The 15998-nt window shown below is 37.0% G+C and overlaps 1 protein-coding gene across 5 annotated transcripts in view; it reads left to right on the top strand.

Moving 5' to 3' along the window:
• Window positions 1-15998, top strand: part of dock10 (dedicator of cytokinesis 10) — a 61633-nt gene that overhangs the window by 11806 nt on the left and 33829 nt on the right. For 2 of the 5 annotated variants that reach the window (XM_041994731.1, XM_041994729.1), the window contains exons 1-2: window positions 7047-7422; window positions 15863-15982. In XM_041994731.1, the coding sequence (XP_041850665.1) occupies window positions 7264-7422; window positions 15863-15982 (279 nt within the window). In that variant the 5' untranslated portion in view covers window positions 7047-7263. Of the gene's footprint in view, window positions 1-7045; window positions 7423-15862; window positions 15983-15998 lie in introns of those variants that run through there. The other 3 variants (XM_041994732.1, XM_041994730.1, XM_041994728.1) reach the window with 3 other exon arrangements.

The raw sequence follows: 15998 nt of genomic DNA, 5'->3' as shown, positions 1-15998 counted from the left end.
GTTCTGTCAGCACTTTGATATGTAATGTAAACACCTCACTGAATGATTGCTTGATTTGTCGTCTTTAAAATCATGATGGTGATTAATAATTCTGCCTTGCAGAATATTTACAAGAACATTGTTCTATCTGCATGAGGGAATTTTTTTTTGCAACATACCAGCACTCGTAACTAATCTAATCTTGTCTGCAAGTGTAAAAGCAAAAAAAGTATTCCCCATGAAAAACTGTCAGATTCACACAGACAAAAAGTTCTGAACGCTGTCTTTCTCTGTGCAATTGCACTTCAACTGGGTAACACTGTATATTTGTGCAATATGTGCAATCACCTGAAACACCACAAAAAGTAGTTACTATACACATTGTCTGTCTTCCTGTTAGTGTGAGCTGGTGTGCTGTGGTGATGCATCCGCATACTGAGGTTTTACTGAGAACAGCATATCAGAAATAAGACAGTGAAAACATCACTAGTGATGGGATGTTAAAGATTTTGGTGTTTGATAAGATAGGTATTGTAGGTAAATCGTGAGCTGGTTATCTTTCTATTGCCTACTATCTGCACTGTTTTTTTCCACTGTTTACTACCACTCACCTGTACACCTTTTGCTGAAACATAAAAGAAACAAATCAGAAGGAAACATAAACATATAAAATTTAAGCTGTTTTCAACATTACTGATGTTGAAGGCCTTCAAATCTTTTTTTCTGTTTATGTTTGTCATAGAGATAGAGCCATAAAGATTTTGGAGTACACATTTTTTTTTAAGTACAGTCAACAAAATTTTACCATCTTTGTAGTACATCAAAGAAAACCACTGTATGCACACAGTGAAAGAGTACAGGCGTAAAACAGAAAGAGTTTGGCCTTGTGTCCCACTTGTTGCTCTATGAATGCTGGGGCACAAGCTCTGGTCTGCTGAGCACCCAGCACTCTTGAGTGGCAGCATCCTTCCTGTGTGGTTACCATGGGAACAGGAGAGTGTTTTCCCAAGTAAACCCAGTGGAGATCCACACCACATCAAATACTGCTGCCATGAGTCAGCCTCCTGCTCTACAGGGAGTCTAACTATAGTAGAACTAACTGCTTACAAGGCAATGTGCAGGAGTTTTTAATGGATTGTGGTTTTTTACTTGGCCTAGTTGGCTTGGGCATTCTAAGTCTGCAGATCTGCTTATGTTTGTCCTTTGTGTTTAATAGTTAACCTACATGCATATGCAACATGCACACTCACAGCAAAGCTTTTGTAAAAGTGGACTATAAAATTGCTACATTGTCATCCTAAGAATTGTTTAGCAGAGTAACAGTTCAGCTGGGAACAGAAGGATCATAGGGACTGAGGCTCCACAGCTGGAATATATTAATTCCACCAATGATGGGAGCTCTCTGCCCCGCACACCCCACTGATGTAATCTTTTACAGAGGTTCACTTGCACACAGTTTAACCCTGCTTGCACACAAGCAGAAGCATGCAAGCACACCTACACACTTAGCAGCAGTACACACATACACGAATGTCTTCTAATTTATTTGGTTGTTACTAATATTAGAAATAGATGTTAGTATGTAATTGTAAATTTTTCAGTGTTTTCTCGAAGTTTTTGGTATTGGGTTGGGGCTGGGGGGGGGTGATGAACCACCATTTGACCGGTGTTGGTGTTGCACTTCTAAATAAAATAATTTTTTTATTAATTATTATTCTAATGTACTAATCAAGCTGGCCAGTAAAAAAATGTCACAACTCTGACCTAAATCTTTTCAATTGTATGCATGATGCACATACTGTTTGTTTTATATTTTCCTTTGTTAAAATTTAAAGCCCATTCAGTGATGTCACCAAATGTATTACTTCAAAATATTTTGATTATTAAAAGATTAGTGTTCTTTTATGAAATTATTTCTTTATATTTACTACTGCTAATCAACTATGGTAAAACATTGCAGGTACTTTCCAAGCTGGACTTTCCTCGCTTTCCCCTTTAAAGAAGGGAAGTGTAGCTATTGTAGAAAAAAGCAACAGAACATAAGCAAGCTCTTTCTTAGTATCTGTGATCTAGTATCTTAGTATTTGAACCTTAGAGAAAAAATTCAAATCTTTAAGCAGACTCCTCGGTCAGAAGACTTCAAGAACTTTATTAACATTGGTACACATATGTGCAGTTTAAGTACAGAGGGATTCTCTGCGCAAAGCTAAAGGAGCAAGAGTTCATAACACAATAAATAGATAAGAAACAATAGAAAAAGAAGATAAGAAAATAAATACAGGAAAGTACATGGCTATGACTGAAATACCTCACCCACGGGGTAAAGTTTATTGAAAACTTCAACATCTTGAACTAGACTGCTTGGTGCCAACCTACGTCATGCCCTTGGGCTGCTTTCCCCAAACAAGAATGTGTGTGCAAGTGTGAAGGACTGTGCACATGACTCGTTCCCACCTGATGCCTCTCTTCAACATCATCTAGAACATTCAGAGAATGTCTCTGTTCCAGTTGGATCCAACATGATCACAGACCATCTACCACCAAGCTTAAAATTTTCTTTGTTCATCTACGACTGCTCCTGTAACAATTTTAGATTCACCTGAATAATCATTTGTTGAGTCTGGGTGTTTGCAGAACTTAGATTACTTTTAGATAAGAAGAAAGCAAATTTGGGCTCTCCGTAATGGTCCTCAGTTGATCCAGATCCAGTTGATCCATCATACATGGAAGAAATTAGATAGATATAGTAATTATTATAACGTTATTATGAGTCTAAAAGACCTTCTGTGATTTACACAAGGAGTCTCGCAAGTATCAGTTATTGCTCCTCATCAATTTATACATTATTTCCCTTTTTGGACTAACCAAATCACTGGTCATTTAACTTGCTTTGTTTTTTTGTTTTTAAGAAAATAAAGCAGCGAATGTAGCAAAGTCTTCCTTCAGCAAACAAGACTATGACTAAAACATTTCCTCTTAGCAGGATTGGAGAAAAGCTAACAGATGATGTTAATACACTAAAACTCACACTAATAAGATTTTTTTCATTGATACCTATCTAAATTTCACTGGCCACAATATAGTAGAACTGTTCAGACTTCCTAAAATTAATAAGATCATAGGCTATTCATTCAAACTTTTACAAAAAAGTCAAATTTATTTAAGATCATTTAAGTTGCATTCTGAAATTCATTAATGATACTTTTCTTTTCTTCATTGATTTCCTGTCTCAGTGACATGTTAGGTTTAAGAGTTAATGCAATCTGTGTCCAGAGTTTGGATGGAACATGCTTACAGCAGCCCATTTATTATGACTTGTGTTTGGGAACACTGTAATGGCAAACATGGTGATTGAGAGTACAACACCACGATAGCTATGTAACATGGGGACTTTGCTGGCAGCTAGAGGACATGTTTGTGTGGGCATATTTGCATGACAGAACCATTGTGGAAGGCTGGCACACGAACAAAGCCCGTCTGTGGTTTCTGTGTCTAATAGCTGCTGTTATAAGGCATGTTGCACTGAGTAGCCTTTGAGAGGCAGTGAATCTGGAAGCACAGAGGTGGTGTGGAGGAGTTAGTGATTGGTGTGGTTAATGTTTCTCTTTTTTGTCCACTTCTTATGTTGCATGAGATGTATGCCCCACCATCTCCTACTGAGTGGGGCATGTTAATATTTGTACACTGTGTCGGAGGGGCATTGCAGTTCTGCATGTGCATGCTTTTCTGTGTCTTTGTGTGTTATGCTTTTTATATATAGCTATGTTAAGTATTACAATAATGAAAACATTCATGTGGGTGGTGGGTGGGATTTTCTGCCACACTAACACGGACACTAAATACCTTAATCATGACCAAACAACATCACCATGGTTACCTCTTGCTTTCTGCAGGCAACCAAGAGAGTGCAATTATGTGGACCTACATTATTTTGTGTCTCAATTGTAAAAATGTCTGATGGCCTTTAAAAATTATGCATGCAGCTAAATTAGGTAAATATCTAATATTTAAATTCCACAGTGTTAATTACTTTCTATTCTGGTGATATTTCCATTTGAATCTATTGATATCAAGGGTCTATAAAGATTTTTTTTTCTTTTTTTTCTTCTGAGCAATGCAAATAATACTATTGATGTGACACATATAGCCAAATTCAGTAAAAAAAACTGGAAAAATATTGTACAATTTGTGAGTATGATAAATGAGATAAGCTCAATCTTCTGACAATGCTGAACTGAATGAAGCAGGTATAGAAGATGGATTGAGGGATGTACATAGAAGACACTGTGATCTGTAATGTAAAGAAATGAGCAGCTGGAAGGGAGCGTTGTGAGGTGGAGGTGCGCACCTGAGAGAAAAGGATCAGTCAAAAGAAGCATAACACATTACATGAATGATAGTGAGGTGGGTGCACAGGTAAAGATGCAAGGAGTAGAGGTAGTGAAGGTGGATGTGTTTAAATATCTGGGGCCATCCATCCAAAGCAACAGACATGCACAAGAGAGTGAATAATAAGGCAAGGTGGAATAGGTGCAGATGAGTGGCAGGGGTATTCTGTGACAGAGTGATAGCTGCGAGAGCGGAAAGTAAGGCTTAATATCTGGTAGTAAGACCAGTAATCAAGTCAAGTTTGAAGATGGTTGAGTGACCAGTATTGACAGTTAAAGAGAGGCAATAGTATGATTGGACATGTGCAGAGAATGGATAGTGGATATACTGAACAAAGAACATTGAAAACAAAGTAGGAGGATAACAGGAAGAACACGGAGAAGGTTCATAGGTGTAGTGGAGAAAGACACAAAGATTGCTGGTGTGACAGAAGTGGATGTAAAGGATAAAATGGATGCAGATGATCCAGTATGGCAGCCACTAAAGAAGAAAATTAGGGTATGGCCAACTCATTTCTATACTTGCTGTATGCCTTAGCTTAATTTATGCATTTTTGTAATCCTAACTCTTAATGCTGATGTCCATGTTCATTTGGGCTTTGGAGTAGGGCTGGGTGATATGGCCTAAAAATAAAATCTCAGATTTTTTTTATAACCAAATCTGATTTCCGATTTTAAATGATTTTTTTTCTTTTCTTTTACAAAACATAAATACACTTATTGAAAACATTTATTTGTTTATATAAATGAATGCCATTAAAAATAAAGCATATAATGTCATAGCTTTTCCACCATATAAACGACTTCATATCTTACACTACCGTTCAAAAGTTTGGGGTCCCTATTGAATCCCATGGCAAAGTGACCCCAAACTTTTGAACGGTAGTGTACATAGAAATATGCAACACAATGCATCTGTGATCTCTTTCCATCTGGATCCTTATCATACAGGATCCACTGCAGAAATAATTCCCCTGATGAAGTTTGTCTCTTAACTAGGGTTTGCAGCATCTCTCACTGTAGTCATATGCACAGCTAAATCCCAGGCATGAGTGAAGGGTCACTTCACTGAAAATCTGTCAGACCAACACCGTTCTGGTGTGGAGGGAGGGCTAAGTCTGCTGCTAATTAACTATGGAAAAAAATCACGATTTTCACAAAAATAAATCTCCAGAAATGGAATATTTGATTTATCGATTTTATCGGTTAATCGCCCAGCCCTACTTAGTAGCTTCTTATATCTTCTTGGTTATATGCACCTAAAAACATGCACAGATACAAAAAGATGCTGTTTCCAAATGACAAAAGTCAGTGGAGGTTGATGGGAAAAAAATCTTTCCTTTGTATTTTAATAGACTGAGTTATTGAATTGTTTTCCGTAAATACATCCATGTCCTAGTGATTATATTGGGGGTTATTCTATTGAGGAATTACAATAGCTCATAGGAGAGGTATTTTAATTGGAGATTGTTTGATTGATAGGTGTCTTTGCCTGTCCGTGTTAGTCAGCTGGACTGGTTAACTGTGTTTTATCTTTTATTCTCAACACAGACATACTGGCCCCAGTGTTTGGAATAAGATGGCAGCAAACATTAAATCAAAATCAAAGCAGCAAAAGTCATCTTCAGACATTACAAGCAAAGTTTTTCTTGAAATTTAGATTTTGGCCTGCTTCTAGTTCAACAAGTACAACTGGCACAGAAAACAAAGGGAGAGTTTATGATGACAAAAATTTCAAATTGCTGCAAAACATATGAAAGCCATTTTCTCCTGAGAATGTTCTTTTTTCTCTTTTAGTTTAGCCATGCTTAGTGAAAATGGAACATGAAGAATAAAGCAGGACCAGATGTTATGGTGACATGAGAAAAATTAGAGTGGTGAAAGTGAATGCCGCTGGTACTCAGGGACATCAAAAGTGATGTAATGGAATTTTATACATGAAATATGTCCAAATGCCTGTCTGTGTGCTGAGGCAAAGTAAGGGGGATTTCAGCTGTTAGCTCTCCAGTCCTAAATCTACCACATGCATGCTTCATTTGTAGCCTCCCACTCCCCACTTTCCATCCACTTTTTGTTCAACAGACTCCCACTCTCCCCAGAGCCTCACACTCTGCCAGCCTCCACTCTGGAGCAGTACTGTAGCAAGCACATGCATATGTATAAACGCGCACACACAAACACACCACAATCACTTTACCCTTTCTTCAAAAAAACGTTTTTTTTTTTAACCCAATCAACTATTGTGTGCAGAATCTGCACTGTAAGGTGCTCATCATGTCTTCGGTGCAAAAAACTGCAAAAGAACTGCTTGCAAAACTTTGGCTTAAAAGAGCTGGTGTAACTGGATGACAATTGGAGTGAGAGCAGTAGAATGAAAATCAGAAAAAATACTGTGTATTCTGCTTTTAGTATGTGTATGAATCTGTGTGTGTGTGTAGCAGCTGGTTCTGGTCAGCTGACAGCTATTGCAGAGTGTGATTTGTTAGATGAGCTAGGCTGGGCTGAACCACACACAGCTGCAGTCACTGTGTGTGTGTTTTGGAAGGAGAGAGAGAGAAAGAGAAGGAGCAAGAGAAGAAGGGAAGGGAAGGGAGAGAGACATGTAGGGCTGCCAGTGTCAGCTCAGCAACATTAGGAGCTGGAGCCTGCAGCAGAGCAGTCCAGGAAAAGCTGATAAAGCTTGCTAAGCGGGACTGGCTAGAAGTTAAGCTGGAAGGGAGGGTGAGGCAGGGTCGGATGGAGCCTTAGGTATCGCATTGGGCTTAAACAGAACGCCTTAGCTCTGGCTGGACCAGGAGCCAAACTGAACTCAGCTCTAATAGACAAGAAAACTATCAGGTGAAGGCTGCTTTACTGGACCTGGCTGGGTCGGACTAGGAGATTTCAGCAGAAGAGAATGGGTTGTTCGGCCAGTGTGGTCCTGCTCCTACGTTCAGTGGGCGGAGCTGACTGCGGTCACATGTGTTCACGACAGGACCAGATGTCAGTGGAAGCTGCAACACCCACACTAGAGGGTTACACCACTACCAAAACACCTCTGACCATCATTGTAATGGTAACCAGCACATCTGCACCTTTAACTGACAAATGCATATGTGGGTAGGTAGTGGGGACTATATGATGTTGAAGTGAACGTGAGTGCTCCAGTGCATCATATTTTTATGTTGTTTAGTGTAAATTGAAGTAAGTATGTAAGTTTGTTTTTAGTTTGCAGACTTCATCTTCTGCTCCTTAACTTTCTGCATAATTCTTGCTTTCCTTATCCAACTTTCTTTTTCTTGTGCTTTTGTTAGTGAGGTTGATATATGAGCATTGATTTGGGCCTGGTAGTTTGCCCTCACAGCTGAGATGCAGAACGACGGAAATGGAAGGAGGAGAGTAGAGGGGGGATGTGGGGTCAGACATGAGGAATCTAGTTTCTGTGGGAAAAAATCTGCTCTCTGTGCATGTGGTCCGCAGAGAAGATGATAAAAATAGCAATTTAAACAGAACCTTCATTAATATGGTAGATGAGAACTGTTTCGCTGAGTGAATGAATGAATGCATAAAAGAAAGAATGATTCAGGGAATTGCATGACTAACTTGAAAATACATGTGTTCCTCCTTGCAGCATTTTCTTGTCAGTACAATGTGTATATTCACCATTTGTTTGGTATCTGAATCAACAATTCTTTGACAAATTTTTTCCATTATTCCAAGCAAGTTTCTTTAAACTCAGTGGAAAAAATGTTAGAGTTTTGTCAGAGGAGATAGATCTTAAACACTCTTTGATTCCTCTCTTGCTTTACCTTAATCCTTCAACAGCCTCTTCTGGTGCCTGTTTGTTGATTTTTGTGGTAAACACAAAGCAAGATATGCTGCAAAAGCAATCTGACCAGCAGATTCTTATATACTAAGAACATTTGCTGATCTATTTAGGCCAGACTGTCCTTGAAACAACTACACTTACTTACTTTTCTGGTCTTCAAAGTTTATAAGTTTATATATATATATATATATATATATATATATATATATATATATATATATATATATATATATATATATATATATATATATATATATATATATATATATATATATATATATATATATATATATATAATATAATATAATATAAAATATTATGAAACAATATTGTGTACTTTTCTTTTTTATTGTGTGACAAGGTCTTGGCTTCAGATAGACCAGTTCAGCACTCCCACAATGTTACTACAGAGCCATATTTTGTTATACGTGCATTGTTTTGTTAAAGTAAACTAGGCCTTCCTAGAAGGTCATTGCCTGGATCACAGCATATTGCTCTGAAACCAGTGAATGTCAGGCAAAAACAATGGCTCTGCATGCATTTTTTTTTTTTTTTAGCAGAATGCATCTGAATGCATCCTTCCTTTTAAAAACAGCAGATGTTCTGAGAATAAAAGGGGGTTGGAGCACATGAGTGTCATCTGATAATGACATAGTAGTATCAAAAGGATGTGTCTGGACAAAAAACAAACAAACAAAAAAAACTATTAATTAAATTAGTATGTTCCCACTCCTTTTGGTATTCTGGAAACCTCTATTTTTTGTTCACTATAAATGGTGCTTTTACTTATGTGTAACTTACTGTGATGCCATGAGCAAAAGTGGACCCCCCTTTACAATCACTAATGCAGACTTTGTCTCCTGGTAGTTTTAACTAATAAAGAACTCCAGCAAACATTTAACTGTAACATTCAATCATGTAACCGCTCTAACCTGATGCCAGCTGATCTAAATAGTCAAGATGCACAAAGTTTCTTTGATGCTTAAGCATCATAGGACATTCATTCTTCTGCTACAAGTGCCACAACTTTAATAAAACAAAAAACTAAAATTCCTTTTGATATTTCATTTTCAACATTTGATATATCCTTACACCACTTACAAAAAGATTCATATGATTTGTTAAGGCAAGAACCAACTTATTAAGTATGTGCTAGTTTAACATGAAAAGCAGCACTGCTTATGGCTTTGCAAAACAAGTGTAGGTTTTTTTTAATGCAAACGATCCATTGAACCACTGACTCAACACTAACTCATCAAGTTGTCCCTAAAGAAGTAAGTTTAATGTATTAGGTATGTGGATCCCCATGACTGTGTGTACACCAGAGTCTGTCTGTCTCTAATGATGCACTGCAGATGTCTGGTCTTTGCTCCTCTCTGCTGTCTCAGCAGCTGTCTCTGTCTTCTCCTTCCTCCCTGTCTTTGCTCCCTGTCAATCTCTTGTGCTATTTCTCTTCTGCCACATTCATTCTGTCCCTTTTTTGTCACATTTTCCTCACATCTTTGCCCTAACAGGATAATAACTTTTAAATCTGTGCTTGAGAATGACAAGCTTATGTACACAGATGTAAAACTTTGAATTTCTTTCAGCCTTTCTCCTTCTTAGTTGTCTGTTGTGATAATTTCTTAATATATTTGATCTTTTACTTTTTCTTCTGCTTAGTTTAGAGCAGACTTGTGCTCATGGTCGTGCTGTGAGCCAGTAACTAGCATTCTATTTGTGCTCTCCATACAGCTGTAGTTTACCAACATCAACACCCACTGATTCTCACCCTTGTTGGTAATGGGGGAGGGAGAAACAGACATTGAAAGTGAAGGGGAGATGTTAAAGGGGATGGTTAACAGTGTGAGAACAAGGGAGCGGGGGAGAGAATCAAAGGAAAAAAGAACTGAGGGTTCATGAGGATGTTTGATGAGATGAAGCTATAGAGAAGGGGAAGAGAGGGCTGCAGCCAGCTGAGGCAGCTGGAACAGACCAGTGGAGTATAGGAAAGAATGAAAGGCGCTTATTATTGCAGACATTACTTGAAGGAGTTTGTTGCTAAGAGTGTAATTATTATTCAGGGTTTCAGGTATAGAGCATCAAAGACTTATTAAAACTGTTTAATTAAGAAAACAAAAAGGAGACGGAGGTTAAAAGTGTTCTGTAAATATTCAGGGTTATGTTTTCTCACTCTTTCATGAATGGCAGCGATAAGCATATCAATAGCATTTATTTTAACGGGATGAACTGACTTGATGCTTTTCTTGAACGTGAATGAGTCCTTATGAATAATTGTTACTGCTGTTAACAACTGTATTTGTTCACTGCATGTCACTTTTAAAGAAGCACTACTCAGCTTTGGCAAAATTTCACTCTTTGGCGACCCCTAACGAAGGCTAATTCAGCATCTATCTTGCATCCTGTTTCTACTCTGAGGTATCGTCAGCCATTAAAAGTCAGTCCAATGTTTACTCTTGTTTCTCTCTTGCTCTGTAACTTTCTGTCTTTCTTTTCCTCACTTTCTCCGATTATATCCTCTTCCATTTCTTTATTAAATCAGCCATGTGGCACGACCAAAACGGTCAGTGTGTTGATATCCAGTATTTCATCTCACGATGCTCCAGAAATGTGCATAATGAATGTCAGTGTGTTTAAAAGTCAGAGTGCAAAAGTGCTGCTTTAAATAATTTTAGATATCTTTGCAATGACCGCTTGAACAGCTTAAGGCCCATTTATGCTTGACGCAAAAGATGGATACGCATGTAATTTGGTCTGTTTTCACAGAGCTTAGCTATCTGTCACTTAACACAGAAGACCGAGTGATGCTGTCGGAAATTGCGGTGCCACTGCTAAACAGAATAGTCGACATGAAACAAACCACACAAGAAGAAGAGGATCACGAAGGGAAAAAAAATCAGAAGACGAATGAAGACGAGCACAACAGTAGAAATTGCGCATGCTTTTGAAGAGACACTATACGCGAGTGTTTTAGGTATGTTGGTTGGTTGGAAAAAACTTTATAGCAATGCAGACTGCTATATGGTGTCCGAAACTGACGTCGGCTTGTGGGAGTAAACTCTGAACTTAACACTGCCCACTAGTGGAAGAGTTGACTTGACAACCATGGCAACATAAAACACGCATAGAAGTGGGAGGACGGCGATGCATGAAAATGTTTGAAACGGATGTTTACATTTACGTACGTAAGGGAGCATAAATGGGCCTTTAACGTCATGTAAAGCTTCCATGGCTCTGTCAGAAAGAAAATTAAAAAATACACTAGTGTTTTACAGTACGGTAGTGTTTTTTCAGATTTTAATAAATTGTCCAAATTGCACTGCAGCCCTTGAGGTCAAGGACCATACCTGTCTTCTGTATGTTTTTGTCACATGATCGATTATGCTGTTATAACAAAAACAACTCTGCAGAATTACATTCACAAAGTACACAAGTGTGAAGATGTCCCTCTAGTTTCCCTAAATGAAAAATATAGGTGATGTGTTTTATACTTTACTTAAAGTACTGCATAAATGAAAAAGGATAAACATGGAGAATGATAGCTGTTATGTTCTGGGAAAGTACCAAGCTTAAATTCATGTATTTCTGTATGAAAAAAAAGAACTGGGGAAAATATACCTGACATAAAACAAAACTTGGTGTACTTCTTTCTCGTTTTATTTTGCTCACCAAACACTTTTATAACCACTTACTTGTGTCCATTAAAAAAGCAAAACTTTTTGCAGTGACATAAAACGGAATAAACATTTGTTGTATGATCAAAAATTGTTTCCTCTTGTATGGATCTCTGTTCTGCTTGAGGCTTAAACTGGGGAAGTGGGTGTCAGCATGTTTGCAGAAAAACACTGACAAATGTCACTGTGTGGCTTTAATGTGTCACATTTTTTTTTTAAATTTCTGTAATGTGTTTCATGTACTATTTAACGGCTCTGTGTGTGTTCATTTAGAATTTTTGTAAATATGTATTCATGTTTCACGTGTAGATTGGCTGGCAGGCAGTCGTGTCAGGTTATAAACCAAATGCTTACAACAGGAAGTAAATGGCTTGTGGGCTTGTTTACATCTGTAAATTTTAGTCAACACCTAGCTTATACTGAACTTAATATTGGCAAAAGGAGAATTAAAATTTGTGAGTACTCTATGTTATTTTAAAAAAGTTGTTCATTGTGTTTTCACAGAAGGTTAAAAAGCTTAAATTGTCCTACTGAATTGTCCCAAAACAGCATCAAAGGTTTGAATGTGATGAATAGGAACTGGAGAAGCAGGCTGGTTGATTTCTTATTCACTGGGGGATTTTTTTGCAGTCTCTGCGCTTGACGCGTTGGTGTGTGTCAGAGTATGTATGTGTGTTGGACAACCTTACAACAACTTCCTCTACATCCACGTGTGCTTCTAAAAACTCATACAGATCGTTAGTTCTGCTTCTCAAAGTGCACATGTCCGCAATGTGCATTTTTTTGTAGTTCTCATTTACTTTAGTTTTAAAGGCAGTTTTGTAACTTTAGTTCAGCTAGCAATGAGCTTTAGGAGCAAAATCACCTTCAGGAGGAAGATAAAGAGCCACCGAGTGCGGTCGGATTTCAACCGGCTGAGTATTGTACGTTCATTATATTTGTGTTTCTTTCAGTTTTTTTTATGTCATACTTCACCCTTGCATAGTATTTATTCTGTAACACCTCTATGGTTTACCAGGAATAACTTATATTTACTGTCAGTAGTTATTAAAAATGTGGTTTATACACATAAAATTGCGTACTTTATTGTAACGTTCTATCTGTGGCCTCATGTTTATATATATATATGTATATATAGTATATATTTTTGTCTTAAAGAATGTGTTACAGTACCTTTACTCTAAATTTAGGAAAAGCCAGAATAAAAATATTTTGTGCTGAAATAATGCATCTTTTAACACTGCACACCATGAATTGCTAGTGCTACATTACAGTTAGTTAAATTCAGTTTGTCATCACATGAGGGGAATACCTGACTTTCCCCTGAAACATTTACTCTGATGTCATATGAGTTAGTCACAACGTAAAGATGGAAACCTCCAACTTCATGTATCCACCTGCTTGCTGCTGTACTGTATCTGATCTAATGCCATCTACAGTATTTGCTTGAGTGCCTTCCAGTTACTCACATTTTAAATAATTTTGTTAGTGGTTATGATTACAACCAATGATTGCTTCTTATCAGTTTATTTCTCTTGAATATTTTTTTCCATTTTCTTTTTTTTTTTTGTTGCACTTTTTGCTTGATTATTGTTATAGTTTCAAAAGAATGAGAATTCTTGACATTTGTTGTTGACATTTAATCTAAAGGCTTATGAGTTGAGCAGGTTAGTAATTGAACAGAAGTGAGGAACAAAACTCAGCAAACTGCAACACTAAATTACTTTCACTCACTTTTCTGTATTGGTGGAAAACAAAGTGTGATGGCTTGTAGTTCTGCACAAGGTGAAGTCTTAAAAGTTTTACTTGTGGTGAGAGCAGTGCTGAGGCCAGGGTGGCTGTAAGGCATGGCCACCTTTAGCTGGAAACTTTAGCTCTCGCCTTTGGCTCCTGAGCTCTCTTTTGGTTGTCAACCAAGAAGCCTGTTTGAGCCGTTAAAGTAGCTGTGGTGGGTAACAGCGTGGCCTGCACTATAAATGCGAACCAAACTACAGATCATAACTTCCTCTGTATCTGACCACAACCGGCTCCACCTCTCACTTTGCTGTTGCTGCTGTGTTGCTTCCTTCTGAATGACAGAAGTATTTTAACATTGTCCTCAATTGTAAAATATATTTATTTTTTCTTAAAAAAAAACAAACAAAACAAAAACAAATGCAATCATGTTACCCAATCCAGGATAGTTTTCAGTCTTTGTGGGAAAACATTGTATCTTGTGCACTTGTGGACGTGGGTGTAAAAAAGAAATAGGTATTTTTGGATGACTGCATATAGAATAACCTGTTGAGTGGATGTTCTTGATTGTAGGAATGGATACTATATTTTGGTCTATCTTGTTTGTTTAGCTCCATAAACAAATATTTTGCTAAGCATATATGAACCTAGATTGGTTATAAACAGGATTTCATCCAGAACAGTGTGTCAGAGTCGAGCTTCAGCTGTATTATCACTTCCTCTATAACTTAGGTCCTAATGATGTCATGAAAAACCCGCAAATGTCATGATCTTGAAACTCTTTTTCATTATTTTTTTTATTTACTTATTTAAAAAGGTGAGATAATCTGCTGGACTACTTCCATCTATAAAATATGATTCTGTGTAATGGAGAAGTTTGCCTTTAACAGAGTGGCACATAAAAACTGCTGGGAAAAAAAAAACAAAACAAAATAAAACAAAAACTACAGTTTATCTCTATGTGCCTGTACCCTGGTGATATGTAGCCAGATGAAATGAAAAAAACATATATAGCTTTACAAGGATTTTGATATGAGGTACTGCTCATTCATTTTTTGATACTTTAAGGAATCTAAAAAAATAAGTCATTTCATAACATTTTCACATTTATTAACAAATATGATCATCAATGTAAGAACATAAATGTTAGCAAAATTCCTAAACAGAAACTATTAAATCCTGTTTTAATAATATTTGGACTTAATGATACTTGATTTTATTTTGTCACATTGAATTATTTCTTTTTTTTAATCAGTTTTATTGAATTATATCTTATACTTTTATTATATCTTTTTTCTTAAGTCAAATGATTGGACACACTTTCTCTTTAGATGTAATGGGATAGTGTGTCCAGACGTTGGACTTGCAGTGTATATTATCATAAAAAAAATACACCAGGTGATACATTACACCATCTCACAGTGTATTGCATTGCATAATAAGACATTGCATTTAAGGAGTACTTTGAAATTGCACTACAAGTTTCACAGAAGTGGTTGGTTTTAATGTTTCCATGGTGACAGTAAAGAAATAAACTGCTTGTTCTGGTGTGAACACCAGCTTTGACCACAGAAATAAGTTATAAAATTAAGTGAAGAGGAATTTTAAGACTTGGGTACAAACAAATAATATTTTTAAAATCATGTCCATTTACATTGTTTACAAGAAAATCTACACTAGTGCAAATATGCAGAGACATGCTGACATGCTGACAGGTGATCTCATGCAAGTTAAATTCAACAGCATGTAAACAAAGTGGGAACAGCACATACTTGTCATATTTTACCAAGGAGCACAATCTGATGTTGCAAGGTAAAAACCCAGTCCTCACATCAATGTTACAGATGGAGTCTGTAAAATGTGTCATCCTAAAAGTAATTTCCCAAAATGTTTAGTTTCAATCTGTAGTTTTCTCTGTGTGTAGATGATGGGCACAGACACTGAAGGATAGTCTGTTTTCAAAATATACATTTTTCATTGTAAAAGGCCTAAAAAGAACTTAATCTTCACACCTTGAACTTCCACCTTATTAAATGAGAGACTTTAGAAGGCTCTGAATAAATGGATCTATTGTGCGACTAGTCAAAGCCTGCAGGAGTGAACAGTAATGGACAAACATTCAGATGAAGTGGCATTAAAAAAGATCTGTAGTGTATCTGTTCATGTTATATTTTATTGTACTATACTGCATGGTATCACATCAGATACTACATCATGTTTGATTGCATTATATTTCATTGATTTGTACTACACTGAAGTCCTTGTGTTTCCGTCTGCAGCAGGAGAAGCCGAAGGTGATCGATCCTCTCGACTATGAGGCTGTCATTTCTGAACTGGGGGACGAGTTGAAGGACGACTCTCTCACAGATCTTCTTCTGTTCCCTGACAATGATTTCTCAGTAAGTGTTCATTGAT

The sequence above is a fragment of the Melanotaenia boesemani genome, chromosome 9 (assembly GCF_017639745.1).
Source record: "Melanotaenia boesemani isolate fMelBoe1 chromosome 9, fMelBoe1.pri, whole genome shotgun sequence".
Lineage (NCBI taxonomy): Eukaryota > Metazoa > Chordata > Actinopteri > Atheriniformes > Melanotaeniidae > Melanotaenia > Melanotaenia boesemani.
The sequence above is the reverse complement of the archived record's forward strand: the minus strand, read 5'-3'. Positions and strand labels throughout refer to the sequence as shown.